The sequence below is a fragment of the Cyprinus carpio genome, chromosome A20 (genome assembly GCF_018340385.1).
Source record: "Cyprinus carpio isolate SPL01 chromosome A20, ASM1834038v1, whole genome shotgun sequence".
In the NCBI taxonomy this organism is placed as follows: Eukaryota; Metazoa; Chordata; class Actinopteri; order Cypriniformes; family Cyprinidae; genus Cyprinus; species Cyprinus carpio.
Window position 1 is genome coordinate 16972857 of NC_056591.1, and position 21707 is coordinate 16994563.

At 37.3% G+C, this 21707-nt stretch overlaps 2 protein-coding genes across 12 annotated transcripts in view; both read right to left on the reverse strand.

Moving 5' to 3' along the window:
• The window catches only part of LOC109113121 (uronyl 2-sulfotransferase-like), a 54117-nt gene extending 39855 nt beyond the window's left edge, over nucleotides 1–14262 (reverse strand). Inside the window, exon 1 of the mRNA XM_042777872.1 lies at nucleotides 13792–14262. Within this exon, the coding sequence (XP_042633806.1) occupies nucleotides 13792–14005 (214 nt within the window). The 5' untranslated portion in view covers nucleotides 14006–14262. The remainder of the gene's footprint in view (nucleotides 1–13791) is intronic.
• Nucleotides 14263–15387: 1125 nt separating this feature from the next.
• LOC109112923 (SAM and SH3 domain-containing protein 1-like) overlaps nucleotides 15388–21707 on the reverse strand; it is a 212756-nt gene continuing 206436 nt past the window's right edge. For all 11 annotated transcript variants that reach the window (XM_042777876.1, XM_042777875.1, XM_042777873.1 and 8 more), the window contains 3 exons: nucleotides 20070–21034; nucleotides 18129–18260; nucleotides 15388–18013 (listed from right to left, as the gene is read on the reverse strand). In XM_042777876.1, coding sequence (XP_042633810.1) covers nucleotides 17753–18013; nucleotides 18129–18260; nucleotides 20070–21034 — 1358 coding nt within the window. In that variant the 3' untranslated portion in view covers nucleotides 15388–17752. The remainder of the gene's footprint in view (nucleotides 18014–18128; nucleotides 18261–20069; nucleotides 21035–21707) is intronic.

The window sequence follows — 21707 nt, forward strand, 5'->3', positions numbered from 1 at the left end:
AAAAAACCTGCAGGCTTGTGCAACTTCAGCTTGCAAATATGTGAAGGCGGCAAGATTATCCTTGATAAGATATAAGATATTTTGTGGTATTTAATAATTTGCTAAAATAATGTTAATAATATCTGCTGTGGTAACTGTTCCAATGTAATTAATATTGCTCAATATCAGAGTAATGTGCAGAAATATAGGGTCATTCCATGTCAAATCAACTAAATGATATAGGGACTTGAAAATTAAAATTCCAAAAGAAAAGTTTATTAAGAACCAGAATCTGAAGATTATATTGAGTTATCTTTAATACTATTATAGTTTTACAGTTACAGACATGCAAACTTTGGAAAAAGAATATTAATGGCACTCAGACAGGTATGTTCTGCACAATTATTTTGATATAGGGAAACAAGATTAATTTCTAGTTTCAACATTATAAGTTCTTCAGACCTTCCTCTTTAAAAGAAAGAAAAAAAGAATCAGCTGAATGCAAAGTGACCCACATTTGGTTTTTGACCAATGAAAATGTGTACAATTCAACAATTTACTCCTGGAGCCATATTGAGATTCCAATATTGCTGGAACCATATACAGTAGAGCCTTAAAAATGAAGGTGCCAAAAGGAAAGTTTGTTATGACCCAAAATCTAAAAGGACATTGAGTTACATGCATGCAAACTTTGGAGAAAAAAACTTGAAAAGTGCTTTTTCCCATTTTTGAATGGTCACCACTAGCATATAATACAACAAAGATTGCTAAAGTCAACAGATTTTACTAATAGACCTACTAATCACTGTGTAAAAATAACATGATGCTGCCATCTTTCTAAAGTCGTTTTTACCCCCCTCTGGCTCTGAATCTCAGGTGAAAATGGTCATTTTACACTTATATCTTTCTTCAGAAAAAAAAAAATCACATAAAGAACAGTACTATCACATGAACAGAAATGTTAATTGCACAATTGCTTGTAATGTAAATCAACATTTATGAAATTCAGACAAACCATAGGACTAGAGGTTGAATTAGCAGAGCAATCGCAAAGCTGTACATAAAATATTGCAATCCAAAAAAATGAATGGGAGACGTATCAGAGTTCAAAATAGAGAAAATTGTTGGTGCGTGTCTCACTGGCGCATCTGTGACCAGGACAGCAAGTCTCTGTGGTTTATTGAGAGCCACGGTATCCAAGGTAATGTTTGCATGCCAGCACAAAGTAAGAACCACATCCAACAAGAGTAACTGATGACGCAAGAGGAAGCTGTATTAACCCGGACTGTATCCAAAAAAAACATAAAACTACAGCTTCCCAACTCACTGCAGAATTAAATGTGCACATTGATTCTCCAGTTTCCACCAAAATTGTTCATCGGGAGCTACACAGGGACAATGTGGGACAATGTGAAGCATGTGTTGTTCTCTGATGAGTCCACATTCATTTTCCCACATCCAGGAGAGTTACTGTGTGGAGAAGCCTTAAAGAGTCTTACAACTAAGACGGCTGTGAGCCCAGACTACAGCACAGGGGTGGATCAGTAATGGTTTGGGCTGCAATACCATGCCATTCCCTATTGTGCTAGATGTCCAACTGTCATAGATCGCACCTCTTTAGCTCTCTCCGATCACCGAAGGACACCGTCACTGGAGTATTGAACTACATGTCCCATCAGCCCCGTACCTAGGTCTAATCACCTGCACAGGTGTTTCCACTTCACCCCTCTATATAAACTGCCTCCGGACTCTTGCACATTGCGAAGTCTAACGCCCCGGCTAACATTTCTGAGCATTTATTCTACATTGACTGATTCCCTGTTATCTGACCCTTGACTGTTTATTGATTCTCTATTCTTCGTCTGCCGCCTGCCCCGAACTCCGCCTGGTATTGTTTCTGATTCTGGATATCCTTTGACACTCTTGATGCTGGTATCTGATTCCTGCCTGTCTGACCATTCTCTAATAAAGATACTGCAAATGGATCCGAACGTCTCTGACTCTGCATCACACCAACCCCTGAATATGTGCTGTCCCTTACAAGCTGCCGGAAATAGCCACAAAACCCAAGGACGTTCACAGACATGTCGTCAAAAGTAATGACTGATGGCAAGGTTTACAGCTGATGCAGCTGATGTAAACTCTTTAAAGACCAACAAGCATGAGGCGGATTTTTTCATTTTTTAAGAAATGAATCATTTTATCCAGCAAGGACTCATTGAATTTTTCAGAATAATCAAACAGTAAAGACTTTTACATTTCAAAATATTTCTATTTCAAATAAATGCTTCTTTAAACTTTCATCAAAGAATCCTGAAAAAAAATGTATCACAGCTTCCACAAAAATATTAGTCAACTGTTGAGCACCACATCAGCATATTCAGATTTGCCATCAGAGGGTAAAAAACTACATGGGAAATGGTTATTTTAAATTGTAAGACAATTTCACAATATTATTCTTTTTAATGTATTTCTGATCAAATAAATGCAGCCTTAGTGAGCTAAGAGACTTATTTTAAAAGCATTTTAAAAAAGCTTACTGACCCCAACTTTGGAAGGGAATTTTTTATTTTACAGGAAAGTAGGGGTGAGAAACTGAGTCAACAGCTCATGTGTATCCTGAGCATGTCCACAAGCTTTTTCACACTGATCTGATCCTCTACATCAAGTCAATGGATAACAGCCTTTGACATCAACAATGAATATTATGCGAAGTGTTTTCTCCTCATTTTAAATAATAATCATGCATTATTAAATAACATTTCATTATTTGCATTTAGCATTGTTTTTACCTAGCTGTCCATGACCCTGTCAGAACAGAAAAGACCTACCAACTGAGAATCAGTGAACAAGGTGAACTCGTGGCATGTAGGAAGTGGCAGCAATGATTGAACCAAATGACTTTGGACATACGCTGGCACTGTGGAAAAACTGAAACACTGAAAACAACCAACTTACCACTTACATATCTTGGCCTACATGAAACATTAAAGCTCACCGGCATGCACACTCGACACAGACACATACACATTGCCCAAGAAGCACAGAGCGGTTACACACAACGGGTCGGGCATGGCTGCCCTATCTGCCCAGCATATATTTAAGGTCGCTATTTTAGAGCGGGTACTTCTGTTCTTCCACAAGCAGTAAATTAGTAAAACAGAGCTGGCTTGCAAACTGTAAAGCAGGGCAGACGGCTTTTCCAAACAAGATATAGTGATCTGCCAGAGCACTTCATCTTCATAACTATTTTGCGGAGCAATATGACATATCTGAAGATGGCAACATAAAACCCCTGTCTGGCTCTTATAAATAGCATTAACAAAGAAAGACAGGCTCAAATGGAAACACTTGTTGGAAGGCAGTTTGTGGATTATGTTCTCAGGATGAAGATGGAAAGATCTGACGATGACATAACTTGTGGAATTTTCTCCATCTCGTGGTAGAAGAGATTCAGTATTGCATCAAGGAGATCAACAACTCAGTCCAAACTGTAAAATTTGGTACTTAAAATGCCCCTTAAAGAAAAATAGAAAATCATTGAAGAGAAAATGGCACACAAAAAGGATCTTAGATTCCTGGGGGCCAGGAATGACAAGGGATGTAAGGAATGAATTTCCACTCCAAACAAGCAAGTTTTAAGGAATGCTCTTCAATTGCTGTGTTAATGGCACTGGTAAATGTGCCCCACCCAGAGTACCACTGACTGAGCCACCCACACATTTATGCAGATGCCAGCTGTGCCCTCATCAACCTTTTGAAACAAAAACAGTTGGGCAAAAAGCACAAATATAAGTTCAAAACACAGTGGAGATCTGGCTACCTTCAAAGTTGATGTATTATTATCATTAACTCTAATGTGACTTCCTCAACATCTGTTTTGAGTGAGAGAATCACAGTTTGAAATGTGTTTTTACAGATTTGCGAGATGTTCTTCTCCGAAAAGGAGTCCGTGCAGATGTGAAATACCACACCTAGCATATCTCCCTCACCCAAAAGATCCTCGCTGACAGACCACTGCCAAAATATTTGACTGTCCTCTCCGAACTCAACACAGCAATGGCAGGAACAACAGAAGCACTTGAGCTGAGCTCCAAAAGACATACCAAAGAGAGCTATACAGAATCACAACACTGCTTCTTCTGTTTCAAATGTTGTCAGTGAGTCACTGCGAAACATAATTCATAACAATTTCCAAATTTGACTTGAGATCACTAATAGCTAGAATTGGTGTTCAAAGTGGATAGTTTTTCCATTGAATAGTCAAGAGTAGAGTATAATAACAGTAAAACGTTTCCAATACAGAGAAATTAGGGTGTAGCTGCTTTTAATTTGAAACAATTCTATATATGACTTGGAGAATGAATCTTTAATGACTTTGGGGTTTTATTAATCATTAGATGCTGTAATTGAACTAAATCTGTAATTTTCTAGTCTGGGAAAGAGGATAAATGGTCCAAACCACAACTGCAAACAAAAAGTATCGTCTACTTTATGTTTGCAGTTTGCAACACTTATCCCTTTTTCTCAAACTGTGAATTTACAAAATTAGTTCAATTACTAAAAGGTATTACTGAACTGAAGATGAACTGAAAAGGTTTTTTTTTTTTTTAAAGGGAGAGACACACATACTTCAGCTGATACATGTAGGATCTGCATTACATTTCCATTCTGTCCAACTCAGACTCAGCCCAGATTGGAAAAAAGTGCTTATGGCAACATGATATTACTTTTGCAAGTTTCACATCACTTTCAAATTGAAATGTCCAGTGTTTCTGCATTAAAAGAGCATTCCATTTGAAACTGATGGGCGTGAATCTGTCAGTGTTTTATTATGTTGGATGTTGTACTTATCTCACCACTTTGGAAATAAAATGTCCCTAAAAGCTATCACGTTTTAAAATAACATATCAGCTACACTAAACTACTCAACTACCTAATATATATACATTTTGCAGTTTTGCAAAAATGTAGGTAGAGGCATGTCTTTTCAATGAGAAGCTGATACTGTCAGAGATTAAACTGAGACTCTCACATCTTAACTTCTGGTTTGGCTTGGTTCCAAATCAAATGCACTAAATGAGCCTATAAATGAATGTAGCTTTCACATAGAATATCATTACATTTACATGTCATAATTAAAATAATATATAAATCAGGGCTCCAAATTGTGACTAAAACGGTCGCATTTGCAACCAAAAATATTCATTTGCGAGTGAAGTTTTTGCTGAGGTTGCCACTGGCGAAAGCTCCTCAAGCGGCCCGTCTGTGATTAAACAAACTCGGACCGAAGGTTAATACACACAACTACTCTAAAAAAAAAAGGTGCTTCAAAAGGTTCTTCAAGCGATGCCATAGAAGAACCATTTTTGGTTCCACAAAGAACCATTCAGTCAAAGGTTCATTAAAGAACCATCTCTTTCTTACCTTTTTGTAATCTAAAGAACCTTCTTTCGCCACGAGAGAGAGAAATGATGGAGACGTGCCGAAGTAAAAGTGCAGAAAAGCAGCGTCTATTTCGTGGCAACTTGAACAAACTACAACAGGTAAAGCTGTCAGCTGTGTGGATATTGGCAATATCGTTAACAGTTCTCGTTTATAATCATTTTAATAATATGGCTTCTTCTTAAAAAGATGGTCTATGCTGTTAATTCTGTTTATATGTGAACTTCATTATTTGAAGCACACTGGCCATCCAGTAATCGCAAAAAGCTTTGTGCTTTGTCACTTTTTAATAAACAAAGTACCAGCTTTAAAATTATTGCAAATTCATAACGAAATTTAAACAATAAATACAGTTTTGGCGATTTTAATATTTTCTCTTAACCTGTAGTCTACATGATTCAGCACCTATAAAACTGAATTTTACTAATTAAGAAAAACAGGCTGAAAGTGTGAAAGACATACACTTAAATATAAAGGTGCTTAAAAGGTTCTTCACAGAACCATTTTTGGTTCCACAAAAGAACCATTCAGTCAAAGGTTCTTAAAAGAACCATCTCTTTCTCAACTTTTTATAATCTGAAGAACCCTATTTCACCACAAAGAACCTTTTGTGAAATGTAAAGGTTCTTCAGATGTTAAAGGTTCTTTATGTAATCATTTAGACGAAAAAGGTTCTTTTATGGCAGTGTGAAGCACCTTTATTTTTAAGAGTGTATGGCAACATTTACAGGATGGATTGAGGAGGAGCCCAAACTACACTCAGTGGCCAAGTAATGCATATGGTCCATGATATTGGTACAGATTCTGTGTAATAAACAATTCTTTGTGACTGTGTATTTTAAAATACATTTAGTTCCCACTTTAAGTGAACCTTAGTTCCCAGGTCATCGACAAGATGGATTAAAATGCTAATAAGGTCAAGAAAAGATGAGACATAAACACATGACAGTATGATTGAAATGTTGTTAAAATGTAAATAAATAAATAAATAACAATAATAGTAAAATAAATAAAACAAGATTATTCTGTGGCACCTAAAAAAATTATTTGGCGCCTAAGTTTTTTTTTTTAAAGCAGCCAATGGCTCCTTACTCAATTTTTTGTTTGGAGCACTGTAAATAAAAAATAGAATCCACTGTATGTGAAATAGAGAGAAAATGATGGAGTTCTGATCTTACAAAGGCTATTTGTCCTAGTCAAACATTCAGGAAACCACTTTGGCAAGCAAGCCTCCAACTGTCCATGTACATATTTCACTGAAAGTTCAAATATCAAATCATAGATCCACATTGTCTGCTGTGCAGTCCTTTCAGTCTATAAACCACTTTCTGTTTTTCCACTCTCATAGGATACTATTCAGTAATGTGGGATTTTAATACTCATTAAATAAGTCGGCAATGTGACAACTGTACGCCCACCAACAACTTACACTGTTTACATTTAATGCCTAGTAAAATATGACTGACAGCTCAGCACACTCATTTCCTGCTGCAAAAGCTCCCACCTGTGCCACTCTGGAGGAGTTGACTTGTGAGTTTAAGAGAGTAACCATGTAAATCTGTCAGCCGGGGGAGAGTGAGACGAATAAATGAAATAAAAATGAGAATAGTTTCTTTAGCTGTCCGCTGAAAGCAGGCTGTATAAGAGCGCAAAGATGAGACCTGCCAAAAATCACACGTACATAAGTGAAGCTCGGCAGAGACTGACATCTAAATGAGGATTACACGCTTGTTTGAGTGTCTGCTTTTATATAACACTGCTCACGCTTCTTATGATTGCAATTATGAACCGCAAAGACTGTGAAACAAAGGTGTTTCTATGGGGAATCTGTTTGAGATCAGTGTGTGCAGAGTTTACGTCAGTGCATCCAGCAGCTGAACTCTCTGTCTTCACATCTGGAATTGTTTCAGTGTGACTGTCACATGCATCTGGCTAAACTATAAAGTGCTGCTCCTATAGCTTTGTCTCATTAAAAAAGTGAAAGTGAAAGTGACATGACATACAGCCAAGTATGGTGACCCATACTCAGAATTCGTGCTCTGCATTTAACCCATCCAAAGTGCGCACACACAGCAGTGAACACACACACACACACACCATGAACACACACCCAGAGCAGTGGGCAGCCATTTATGCTGCGGCGCCTGGGGAGCAGTTGGGGGTTCGGTGCCTTGCTCGAGGGCACCTCAGTAGTGGTATTGCCGGCCTGAGACTCGAACCCACAACCTTATGGTTAGGAGTCAAACTCTCTAACCATTAAGCCACGACTTCCCCTGGCTTAATTGAACACCATGGCTTAACACTGGTAACACCGTCAACACAGACTATCACAGCAAGCCTAATATATATGTGTGTGTGTGTGTGTGTGTGTGTATTAGGGTTGTGCTGATAGACAATAGTATCTTGTATCGATGATAGTTAGAATTATTGCCTATGGATGATGCCTTTGACGATAGCCAGACGATTATTATCATCATCATCATCATCATCATCATCATCATCACCAGGCAAGTAATACTAATTTAATTTAATTTTAACTAGGCTAGTAATACTAATTTAATTAATTTATCTAGTAATAATAATCTAAATAATTTGATGTCTTATTTGTTCCATCATATTTCTTTTTCTGCATTCTGCTCTCTTGTGAATTTTCTCATCATAAACAATATGCAAATGTACATGCAATGTAAGCATAAGAGATTTCTTCATCATACAGTTTAGATAGCTTAACTAAACTTAAAATGTTTCTATTAAATTGTTATCAAATTTAATACAAATTTAGTCATTCTAAAAATATTGTATATATTTAGTTAATAGATTACACTAACATTAGGCTGCTTTTAGCCTTACTCTGGAGTTGGTTTACTCTCCGGCTATGAAACTTTGTAAGTAAATAAATAAATTAGCATGATAATATTGTGTATCGGGATCTCACTGACAATATGATGATATGACTATGGAGCATATCGCCCAACACTAATATGAATGTATATATATTACACATATATAGCACAGACAAAGCCTACTCATAAACCTACTAATACTTGGGGGTAATAATCTGGCAGGTGGTCAGAATTGGTCACAACACTGCCACTTCTATACCTTAAGATAGGGGTGTGCGATATTACGATTTTTGATCTTGGACAATTAAAATGTCTCAACAATCTGCTTTTGAAGAAATATCGTAGTATTGTGCTACAGCACACATTCTATCAGTCGCAGTTCTGGCGCCTCCGTCATATACTATACTTTTTCTGAGCGCCGCATACACCCAAAACGCTCGCGCTACAGCTGGTCAAACAGCACCTGATTATTGAACTAAGTTATCTTTTGCGCTAATACTGTCAAAAAAACAGTATTACATGTAGACATGTAGACACAGTTGGTTATGTCTAAAATTAAAGTAAACAGTTGAGAGAAAAACATATACGTGCCTGTATATTAGATGCCTGCAGGTCTTAAAGGGACAGTAGGCCTATTGAACATGCGACTGTCATTAAAGGGGTAGATCACCCCAAATTTTCATTTGTCATACTCACTGTTACGTTGTCCCAAACCTGTATTAATTTGTTTTATTTAATTTTTGGGTGAACTCTTCCTTTAACGTTAATAAAACAACAAAACAGAAAAATCACTTGCTGCTCTTGACTGAAGAAATTTAATACAGTTGCTTTAGGAGTCAGTATACATAGGGTTTTATTTTTATATTTGTTCATTCAATTTCTTGAATGCTCCTGCTAAATACACCTATTGCACCTGAAAATAAAGCACTGTTTGTTTTATTTGTATATTATGTGTAGTTGTAATGTGTATCTTTGTCATTCTTTTATCTTTGTTATTAAAAAATAAGAACAAAGATTTTTATTTTCGCCCTCTTTTGCCTAAATATCTGACATTCTTTTTTTGTTACCTTGAAAGACTTCATCTTTATAATAGGGAAATTAGTTTGGCTGTTATGCTCAGACAACATGTAAAATAGTAAAACCAGCATGACAAAGAATTGTGATAAAATCGTGATATTTCTAAAAGAAACCGTGATATCATATTTTTTCAGAGAAACATCATTATTTTGTTCCAATGACCAGCAGGCAGCAGCTGATTGTGACATTACAGTAAAGGCATTTGTGGATTTTGATGTCACTTTGAATTATAGAAGTGGCAAATTGATAGATTCATGTTCTGCAATTTGTTTTTAATAGAAAACAAAAAGGGAATGGTTTAATATAGGGCAGATTTAAAAAAAAAAAAATTGCCAATCTAGGCGATTACAGTGGTTTGTCTATATTCTAAATGAATATTAATGAATATGATCTAGTTAGTTAAAATGATGGAACCTATTGTATGTATTGTTTCTGCCTACCCTACAAACAATATATTGAATAAATAAATAAAATGAACTGAACTATTAAATGTTTCTATATTCCGGCACTTTATTTTTTCCACATCAAGCGCTGCTGTAGTGTATAAAAACACGCACAAACACTACACTTCAACCTCTGATCTGAAAACCACAGATTATAGACAACTGAAACAACAACAACTCCAAAACTAATACACCAAAACTAGTTGAAAAGTGGAAAGACTTAATACCATCTTGAACTTCCTCACACTAGTCAAGCTACATAACAGCGCTGCTCTTGAGCACCGTCCAAGAGAGTGACTTAACACACACGTGTTCGCTTAGTGTACACACACCGAATCACAGCACAGCCTAAAGTAACACCTGCTCTTAAAGTAAACAGGACAGATGCTCATTCTCCTGCTTCAAAAGAGAGAGAGACTCAGTGACCCCCACTAATTCACTACATACCAGTCCTCTCTCTCTCTCCCTCTCTCTCTCTCTCTCTCTCTCTGGTCTGGAGTTTAAGTCCTGATAATATCCTGATATTTCACTAAAACCTACTAACCACCATCACTCTGAAACTCTGGACCAGAACAATACTGTCAAACAAATTACAAACACAACAAAAAAACAGTTACACCACCGTTCAAAAGTTTGTCGTCAGTACATTATTTTTTTATGAAATTAAACATTTTATTCAGCAATGATGCATTAAATTTATGAAAAGGGAAAGTAAAGACATGTATAATGTTTCAAAAATTTTCTATTTCAATTTCTATTTCTCTTTTGAAATATTAAGCAACATTGATAATAAGGTGATAATTCAGCTTTTTCATTACAGGAATAAATTACATTTTAAAATACATTAAAGTGCAAAAAGGTATTGTAATAATATAACACATATAATATATAATACCAGTTTTACTGTAATTTTGAACAAATAATGGCAGACTTGTTGAGCATAAGAGACATGTAGACAAACTGTGTGCACACTGCCATCAAACCAAACCTAAGACAGAGCTGCACTTTCTGACAAAATACACAGACATCCGGGAAAGTTGATCATGAAGTTAGATACACTGATGGACCACACATTTAATAATATACTAAACAATGAAACAATGTGTCTTATGAGGGGAGCACTAATAAGGACTATGCCAGCATGAGTCTGTCACCACAGTATGAGGGTCAGTGAATGATCTGACTGGAGTCTGTCTCCATCACGAAACACAAGCTCATTATCACTGTTTTTGGCACAATTAGTCTATTTCTTCATTCTTTCTTAATGACTTGTTCAAGCAATATTACATCTTTAACCACAATTGCATTACTTCATTATGTTTTAGTTTATTTTGCACTATCAATTTTTTTATTTGTTAATATTACTTAAATATTTGCACTGTTTTTCAATTATTTGTTTACAATTTCTCGTTCTATGCAGCAGCAAATGCTCTGGCAATACCATTGTGGAGTTTTTCATAATGAAGCACACTGAAACTGAAAACTGTGTGCAAAATAAATATTACCCTGTGTACCCTCCTGCAGAGAATAAGTGTTTTCCTTTGCCTAGCTTTATGAGTGCAGCACATCCCTGGACATGTATATATGTGAAATGCCAATGACATGTCAGCTTTCTGCACTGGCAGATGAGGAAGTCAGCTGTTGACCCCCATTTAAGATTCAGAAATGTAGATGTTTTACAGATTGAAGCTTCAAATACACTGAAATAAGGAATTCAGATCTCTCTACATGCACATGTGGCCAAAACATTACAAAACTTATGCTGTGGACATGACTGGCTCTATGTGCTGTGTTTTGGGGGAGTTTAGGAGCTGACTGGCAACCGTGGGTGCTTCTGATGAAGGTGTTGATGGTAAAGGGTGAGGCTTGAGCAGGAGGGTTGAAAGTGGTTGAGAACCCACTAAACAGCCACTTGGAAAAAGCTGAAGTGTACCTCAAGAATGCATCGCTGTATTTGCTTAAAGGAATAGTTCACCTTTAAAAATTAAAACATAGCCAACATTTACTGATTCTCTTGCTTTTACAACCCTGTATGGTTTTCATCCATCGCACAAAAAAGATGATGTTAGGCAGGGAAAACATGAGGGGGAGTATATGATGACAATATTCAGTTTTGTTTGAACTGCCCATAAGATGTATTTTTGGTTCACTGCTCAGACAATAACTGACTGGTTTACATCTTTCTATTTATGGAGGCTTAAAACTTTAAAGCTGTATGGACTTATGTATGAAATAGTAGTAGTAGTAATAATTTTTTTTTTTTTGATAGGTTTGTTTAATGAATGCTTATTTATATTGAATATTTGTTTTATGGTTTGTATCATACTTGATACATCAGGCTTTTATGACCAATATATATCATGATATAGTGTGATTACTGAGATCATACTTGAGAACACAAAACACTGTTTTACGCAGCGTCCCAAACGGAGTAACAATAAGCAAACTTAAGATGAAATTGTAACGTAAACATATGACATTTTTATAACAGTCTGTTTTACGCAGCGTCCCAAACGGAGTAACAATAAGCAAACTTAAGATGAAATTGTAACGTAAACATATGACATTTTTATAACAGTATAGCAAACTACTTAAATTAAATGCATATTAATATCAGTTGTCACACTTTAAATCCCAATAATTTGTCTTAGCTACATTTAAAACAAAGCTCTTTAGTTTTAATTGTTCCAAGTTGCAAGATTGTACACAACAGAATTTTTTTTTACTGTTTTGATTCCATTTAGTGTTAAAAAGACGAATTGTCGGTAAGTAGACGGCTGATCCATGTGCACATTACATCCTTAAGATGGAATGACAGAAGTCCCTTTCACAAACACACTCTGGCAGAATGAAATCATACACTGCTTATGGTAATGTTATTTTCAATTTCATACCAACACAATGACACAGACTGCTTTTTATGACAACACACCTGTCAGCTCGACATCTCTCTCTTGCTCCCACAGCCCTCCTGCACATTTCCTTTGACAGCTTAACATAAATAAATTTAAGCGCAGAAATAGTCTCACTTTTTACACCAATGATTATTTTTTATTTTGTCCCAATGGAACATGGTATTAAACTGCATATTACAAACATTTCAGCAATAATTAAACAAAACAATTATATAAGAAGTTGCCTGTATGACAACTAGCCCTGATCTAGTATGGACTACAAATAGGCTATACTGTCAAAACCTAAATAAAATCTTAGGCTTATTTTAAAACATTTCTTTGCCTTAACAAGACACACAAAGACTGCACTAACCTCTGAATGTGTTAAACACACAGATTGAACATAAAGATAAAAAGTAATACACACAAGTTGATGTCTGTTGCATTAACATAGATGCAGCAGAAATACTGGTTGGTTTACTTTGACAGAGGGAACATGATCTCAGCATGCATATACTGCTTGTGTTGAAAGGCAACAGACATCTGTTCATAAAGACTGAACAAGAAAATAAACAGTTCTTCATTCTATATTATTATGAGTTAAAGGGATTGTTCATCAAAAATGAAAATTCTGCCATCATGTATTCAAGCTTATGTTGTTCCAAATCTGCATGACTTTTTTCAAATGACAGTCGCCCAGTCCCCATTCACTTTCATTTGTTAGGGGGGAAAAGATGCAATATAAGTGAATGGTGACTGAGACAGTCTTCCTGACATCCCATTGTGCTCACACAAGTTTGTAACAGTTTTGTAAGAGTGAATAGCCTATAAGATGACTTTCATTTTTTGGGTAAACTGTCTGTTTAAATTAACTTTACGCATGTAAATACCCCTCAAAAGCGTCACAACCCAAACCTTTCTGACTTCAGACAAGTATTCGTTTGCGTAAAGTTGAGGACGCAAAAAACAAACCTGTCCAAACACGCCTAAACAAGATAACACACAGCTACACACAACGGAAACGTTGGACAATCTGATGCCGTGACGAGACAGAAGTCGATACAAGTCTCCAAAATCTGGGGAAAGCCAGAGGAAGAGAGCGAATCTTACCGAGATACTGCCTGATCTCCAGCAGAACTTTAGGGGGTCCTCCGTTCAGCTGGTAAAACAGTGAGCCGAGACAGAAGAGCAGCAGTGTGGCCATGCAGAAACCATAATCGCGCAGAGAGAAGCGAAGCCCGAGAGCCGAGGACCAGAATCTCTTCCTGCTGTTCCGATCCGTGCTGTGATTGTTCAGACGGGGACTGCTGCTGTAATTCTTCATCGTCTCCTCACATGGAAGCGCCGAGAACGGTCGTCACCCATCCGCCTCTTTAGATAAAAACTTTTTAGTCAACATTTAAACAAAAACTAAAGTCACTTTAAAGATGGATGCGCGCGAGCACACGCGTTCAGATGTTTGCCCCCCGCTCGGCCGTGTTTTCTCGTCGGCTCTGGCTGAGCTATTTTTACGAATGAAGTGGGGAATCCATCCTTTGCTTTTAGGGGTTAGTGTCGGTGTCAGATTACTGAATGTGGAGGGAAAAGTTCAACTGGAGGATGGACTCACACTCACGCGCTGCCGTTTCTTAGCACCACCAGGCGGAAGACGCGTGGAAACGCGCGAGAGAATAAGCGGAGTCAGTGCAGCCCAAGAAAAACTAGTACTAACCACTGATCTATATATGACTATATTATAGATCAGTGGTACTAACACACATTCAGCTGCAAAACCACTAATCATTTTAACTAATGCATATATTTTAATAATAATAATAATAAAAAAATTATTTATCTACAGTGTAAAAACAGCTGTGCTTTGGGATCCAGATTTCCAAGACATACTGTTGAAGCAAATGGCAATAAGGACACACTAAAGATAGAAACAATTTTAATTAAACAAATATTCAGCCAAGAGTCAAGTTCATGACTGAGCAGTTTTTGATTATTTGAACTAGCAAAACTAAATTTGACTCTTTCTGCCATGTAAGTGAGTAAGTGTTAGAATGATAAAAGCAGTCTGCCTCACAATGGTTTCATTTATAGTGCAACACAATATCTTTCATTTCACTGAGGCATTCTAAATCAAATGAAATAATGTCTTCATTCAACCCACTGGGAATATAATCATGTCTGCTGTTTGCCAAATCAGAGGTGGACAAGGGAAAAAATAAGCCTCCCTTTTAGCTTCAAGCTGTGTTTGTTGTTGTCTCCCCATTTTGGATATAGTTTCCTGAGGGTTTTGTAATTAATCAAAGAAAGTAAAAAAGATATGAAAAAAGAATAGTATGTCCCCTAATTTGTTCTCCTAAATTGATCTTTACTGATGCAATAAGGCTTCAGATATATGTGCCATGGGTACGTATTATTTGTACATCATTTTGAAGGCCTTGAGTTTTTTCTTTTCTTTCTTTCTTTTTGAAGATAAAAGTGTATATATCAAGATCAATGGGGTTGTGTCACCTAAGGACACTGGTCTCAGACAGGCTGAAAAATAATATACACTACAGTTCAAAAGTTGGAAATTTATAGTCTTCTGAATGCTGTTTTTGAATGCTGATAATAATGTTTCTTGAGCACCAAATTAGAATATTAGAATGATTTCTGAAGGATCGTATGACACTGAAGACTGGAGTAATGATGAAAATACAGAGTACAGGACAGCAGTCAGTGTAGGGTATTCTTTTTTATTATTATTATTACACCTCAAAGGGACAAATATTTTAAGACATTTTTGTTTGTAAATACACAAGCAATCTTTATAGACAATCATTAGCGAACTTAAACCAGATAAAATCATTTTTATACATATATTTTACAATGGTCACTGGAGCATGTCACTAACTATAGGTGAAAGAGTATTGCTTTATGATGTATAGTACAGCTAATAATTACATTTGATGTAAAAGCAAAAATAAGTTATTTAAATATCAATTACATATACAGAATGTGCAACCTCAGTTAATCATTTCATATATGTAATTAAGACCCAGTTTTATAACATTTAAGTTGAAATAATTAACTGGTCATGGTTAGTTCTGTAATTAATTAGCAAGTGATTATAATTTTATTTTATTTTTTTATTTTTTAACAGAGATTTGATATTTTTGAGATTTGATACCTCAACCATCAACATCTGTCCTGAAAACAAACTCCTTAAAAAAAAAAAAAATGTAAATGTGTCAATTTGTAATCTCATTTTCTCCACAATGGAATTAAAAAACAACTTTCATTCTTTAATAAAGTGCATTTTTACAGTAACATTTCATGAAATATAGTTTCGATTTTAATCACATAAAAAGCCTTATTGTTATCAAAGCACTCAAATGATAGCAATTTGAAGGCATCCATTCTGATACAAAGAATTCTCTACTGCTTAAAACATTCATTAAAACCTTGAGCATTATGGTTTATAAATTGTGCTGGATAAGATACAAAAGAGTAAATGGCATGAGGGAGAAATACAATTCTGAAGCACGCTTTCAAAAAGACACCATTTCCTAAAACCGCAAGTCCTCGGGGAAACATGAGTGGTGTCTTTTCACAACTTGAAAACCAAAGGATTTGTAGAAGCAACTAAATGTTGAGTTTTCACCTCAGTCGCTCAATCAAAACCAACCTGAGAGTGACTGTGGGACAAACACGCTTCATTGTGCTTAATTTGGAGTGATGGAATGCTTTAAATCTGTGAGCAGTGAAGACGTCATGTTAATGCCTAAGTGACGTAACTAACAGACGTCAGCTAATGTTGTACTTCACACTCAGGTTTTTATTAACGAGTGAGTCTGCCAGAAGCTGTCTGTCTTTGGTGAAAGAATCACCAGATGTGTGCAAGAAAAAGTTATGTCCATAACACTTTATTCTCCCTGAAACACACAAACGCATGCCATTTGCATTGTGTTCTGAATGACAAAATAAATAATGCTTCATGGATCTTTCTTCCCAATTTTAAAAACTTTTATCTCATGGGTAAAGTACCAGTCTGTATGTGACTAGTGTCAGAAGTTAGTCAGAGGAAGAGTCAGTTTCAGTTTGATTTACTTGTATTTTAAGGCTAAGACTGTGTGCTTTCAAGAGCTTGAGGCTTTTTTTTTACGATTCAAAAGTCTTCAACACCCCAGTCAAAGTGCAAGGCAATCTGGGACAAAAGAAAAACAAAACGAAACACCTGTACACATTTCACTCCAGCAAGCATATTACAGCTGTGTGATGCATCATTTGCATCAGAGATAAGTACGATAAGAGGTACACGATACACAGGAGTATAATTTTCAAGATAACAGGCAACATAAATTGATAGAGCTGCTACAGTAATCAAATTTGATATGCCGCAACAGCCGAGTAAGTGATGCACATTTAATATTGTGTGTTTAGAAGTCTGGGAAGATTAAATGTGCTGTGAATATTGAATATTATATTGAGCGGTTTATAAAGAGTGATGGTTAAATGTTACCTTGAAGAAACAAAGAAAATGAAACAGTTTGTACAAACATAGTACACATTTTCTAAAACCGTGACCAAATATTGACCTGAAATCAAAATGTGCATTGCTCTGAATATCCTCATATGGCAACATCATGCTTTTGGGAATGATTCACCCAAGAGTACACATCTTTTCATATACATACTAGATGCATTGAGAGATAAAGTAATATTATATTAACGAACCTGCATGAAATGACATTGCTTTGGCCAGGTGAAATACTCTTGATACTCAAGTGCTTCAATAAGCACTACATTTTTTTTTCACTAAATAAATCTCGAACTTCTTGAAAAGGGGATTCAGAACAATCTTTAAATGCATACAAAAGCATAAATTCTCAGAAAAAAAGTGTGCTTGCTTTCGACAGGCAGATGTTTCAGGCAAAACTAGATGTTTCTATGGAAACTTCTGTTGAAAGGCCTACAATAACAGTCCTTGGAAGCCAGATCAGTCATTTCTGAAATTGCAAAAAACCTTGTTGTCCAGGTCTGTCCCTTCACCATCAAAGTTTGATCCATTTAGTCAAGTTCATAACAGCTCGTGTTAGTATTATGACTGTCCTGAGCTGCTGGCTGTGACTAGTTGGGCTTCACTGAGAAGAATACGTATGTGATGGTCCTGCTTCAAGCCCGCTTCCCTCACTTTCAGCTCGTTTAAGGATGACACATGTTCCAGCGTGTCAAAGCCTGCAGCCGATAGAGGGGTAGAATACATGGGCATTCCAATTGACACGAGCCAATCAGACACAGATCTCACGTGAACAGGAGACACTGGCTTCCGACACATGTCAGTCAAGCCTCCCGAGGGAATCTGTGGAGAAAAGGAAAACACAAAGGGCTAAATGTCAGTGCTAATGTAGTAAATTATGTTCTAATTGGACATGCATGTGCTAAATTAAATAATGGAATCTGCTAAAGTAACTCACAGCCATGCGGTGCTCCTTGCGGAGTTGTTTAACTCTGATCTGATCCAGACTGGACGCCACGTCCTTCACTGGCTGCTGAAAGTCCTCGGAGTACCTCTGTACTAAGAGCTGAGGAATACCACAGCGGCCGTGCTGAGAAACACAGAAGATGAGAAGATGAAAGATTAGCCAGGAAAACAAGATCTAGTGAATTTCACCACCTTGTTTAAGCAATTGGAAAACATTTTTAGCAACCTTACAATCATCAAAATATTAAAAATATGAGAATTTCTCATGCTAATGCTGTATTGTTTCAAGCTAAGCCGTGATTAGCACCCAGCTAATGTGAGCAGCGCAACATTCATCTCAACAGAAATGATCAGATCATAAAGTGTATTTCATGTGGCTTTTTTACTGACTTTACGGATGGTGGAGACCAAACACTCTTGGAAACGGAGGTTGACTCACAAACAAGCAAACTTTATGTGCCAATTACAGCATTACAAGGCGAGCAAGACTAAATTGTTTGTTAAATGTGAGATTCAGCGCTCTAATGCTAACATCACCCTGTGTGTCGTAACTAAGATCCAGTTTAACCATTTTCAGCATGTCTTTGTTAGCAGCACACCAAATAGCCATCTTCTCTAAAATACATAATGTGGCTTCATAATATTCCAAACCAAGCAGTATTTTATTGTAGTTAGCTCAATAAGGGCAATACTCGGCCATCTTTGTGAAATAATCAACAGTCCAAGTACAAAGCTTACACAAGCAGAGCAATGTTTTTTTTTAATCGTGCCACAGAGCCACAGTGTTTACACTCCTCAGGGAAATCAAACAATGAACAGCAAACTAGTTGCGAGAGAAAAACGTATTTCATTTACATGACACACACATCAGCTTTAACTGATTTTAACAATTTCTTATTTCCAATTTGGGGTACATATGATAGTCTGTGGGTCCAGGCATAATAGGACTGGCTGCCAAAAAAAAGCACTAAAACTCCAGGCAGTCTGAAACCACAAACTGTTCCAGTGTTTTCATAATAGGGAGGGGACATTTTTCACCTCTTATTCACCTTTTTGTGTTGGATTATATCAAAAGTGACTTTGAATCAGATTTGGTTTGATGATGAGCGTGGACATTACATACTGAGGAGATACCCAAGAAGATATACCAGATTCAAGATGGTCTCAAACCACTGCTTTTGCTGCCATGACTGAAAGGACTTTTTAAGGATACAGGATATGTGATAGTTATGTCTGTGCTAAGCCGTGCATTTAGCAATTAAAAATAGCCAAAGAAAAGAAGGTTGATTAATTGTACAGACTCCAGCAGAGACCTACTGTATAGATAATATGGGAATATCTTCTTATATGGAAACTGATGAGTGGAAATTAGTCTTTAGATGAGCACTGATTAAAATGTACGTTTCTTTCTATTTCTCTTGACACGTTCAAAAGAACTTCCAGCAGTAAATGGAAGGGAAAAAAATACACCAGCCATGACTTTCCAGGGACAGTGGCATGGTTGAGTCAAGCCCCCTACGGTTATTCATTGTGCTTCTGTTTAGTCTGCTAAACTTTTTATAACTGCTATAGTGCCGCCATTTTCCACACCTTTTTTTACCATATGACGCAATTCATGCAAACGTGCAGTCTATACTGAAGGGTTCCTCAAAGTTCTTCACTGCCCTGAAGAGTTTAGCTCCAACCACAATCAAAAACACCTGAGCAAGCTAATCAAGGTCTTCAGAGTTACTAGAAAATTACAGGAAGGTTTGCTTGATCAGACTTTGAGCTAAACTCTGCAGGGCAGATTTGAGGAACTCTGCCATATGATGCAATTTTATGATTCCAAGGAATTCATTTTTGTGAATGCTATGGACTCTACTAATACCTGAAAATTGTGGTAGGCAACAGCATTACTACTAGATTCATCTGAAGTGAAATCATGACTTACTTTATCAGAATACGGCTCTTCGGTGAGGTCAATGCCTTCCAAGTGCATCCGGTCCTCCAGCAGAGTCTCCAGGTCGGTCATTTTGGCATGGGAGATCTTCCTGCTGAGGGCAACTTTAGCTCCGTGGATCTGAGGACATGCTGATTCAGGTAGGTCAGACAGCCAGGCTGGACTCAGAGCTGCTGGAGATTCACCTGGTGATAATGGCACTGATGGGGAGCTCTCGGAGGGAATGGTTGGGGTGAATGTGGGTTTTGGGGGTAGGGTTGGTGTATTTGGCACTGAACCGGACAGCACTAGTGGAGGGTGGCGCAGACCATTCGGCAGACGCTCTTTGGACTTTTTAGCAGGCACAGGAGGTGGGACAGGTGGCTTTTTAGGGTGAGTCCGTGGAGCAGGGCTAGTTGGGGCAGAAACTGGTTGGCCGTGTGAGGTCTGAGAAGCAGGCAATGGGCTGACTGTGTTGAGAGGAAGCTGTGTAGGAACCGTAGACCTCTGCGGTGAGCCCATCTTTCTTTCAGCCTTATTGCTGATCTGGTCCAATTTTGATTCTACAGGATTGGCTTTTACTTTCTTTTTGTTGCTCTCCGGCCTGCCTTTATCCTCACCCTCACTCTTCCTCTGATTGAAGGCCTGCTCCCAGTGTATATCCCCCAGAGAATGTGAGCGCTTCCAAGACTCAGGGGTCTCCTGGGGGCCGTCTAACTCCTCACAGCTTCGGCTGACCAGTATGCGGGAGGTCTGTCCTGCTTTGGAGGCCTTCTTGAGGCAGAGGCTTTGCAGACTGAAGCCCTTTATGGGCCGGGGCAGAAATGTCTTCGGGAACTTGCGTTCCTTCTTGGCCTGCTGCTGAAGAACTTCAGTGGAGTGAGTCATGGGAAGAGTGGGATAGTCTGGAGACTTTACACCCCCACAATCAAATCCAGATGAACCACGGCTGTGGCGCGACACCTTGCGGCTCTTACCTGAAACAGAGAGTCATGCTTTCACATAAATTCATTAATCACATATAATAAATTCCTCAAAGGCTTCCGATGGTACCTCATTTTTTTTTTTTTGGTTACTCGGAATAACCCTTGATGTCATAAAGTTGATGATCAGGAAGAGCTTCTCTTGTGGCAATTTGGTTTCACACATGAAAGTGCAGCTCTCCCACTTTCTTATTGATGCATGAGCCAAACAAATAATACACACTATTATTGGTGTGGTTTATGCATCATTTTGTGAGTGGAAGAGCATAGATCATTGAATCTGATTAGACTGTTAGCATCTGCTAAAAATTGAACAAAGAGTTTCTATTTTTTTCCTATTTAAAACTTGACTCTTCTGTAGTTATATCGTGTACTAAAACCGACTGCTCTCGAAACTCTTTGGTCATTTTTGAGCGAGATGCTAAACGGTCTAATCTGATTCAATGATCTATGCTCTTCCACTCACAAAATGATGCATAAACCACACCAATAATGGTGTGTATTATTGGAGAGCGGCTGAATGGATTCAAAAACGGTAAAACTCAACTGTTTAACTCTAGGGGAGTTGGAAAATTAGCCTATTTTCAAAAATAGTGGAGTGTTCCTTTAAGAGTTAGTTTCGGGTTAAAGTTTGGGTGAGCGTTAAGTGTGAGGGTTAAGACATTAA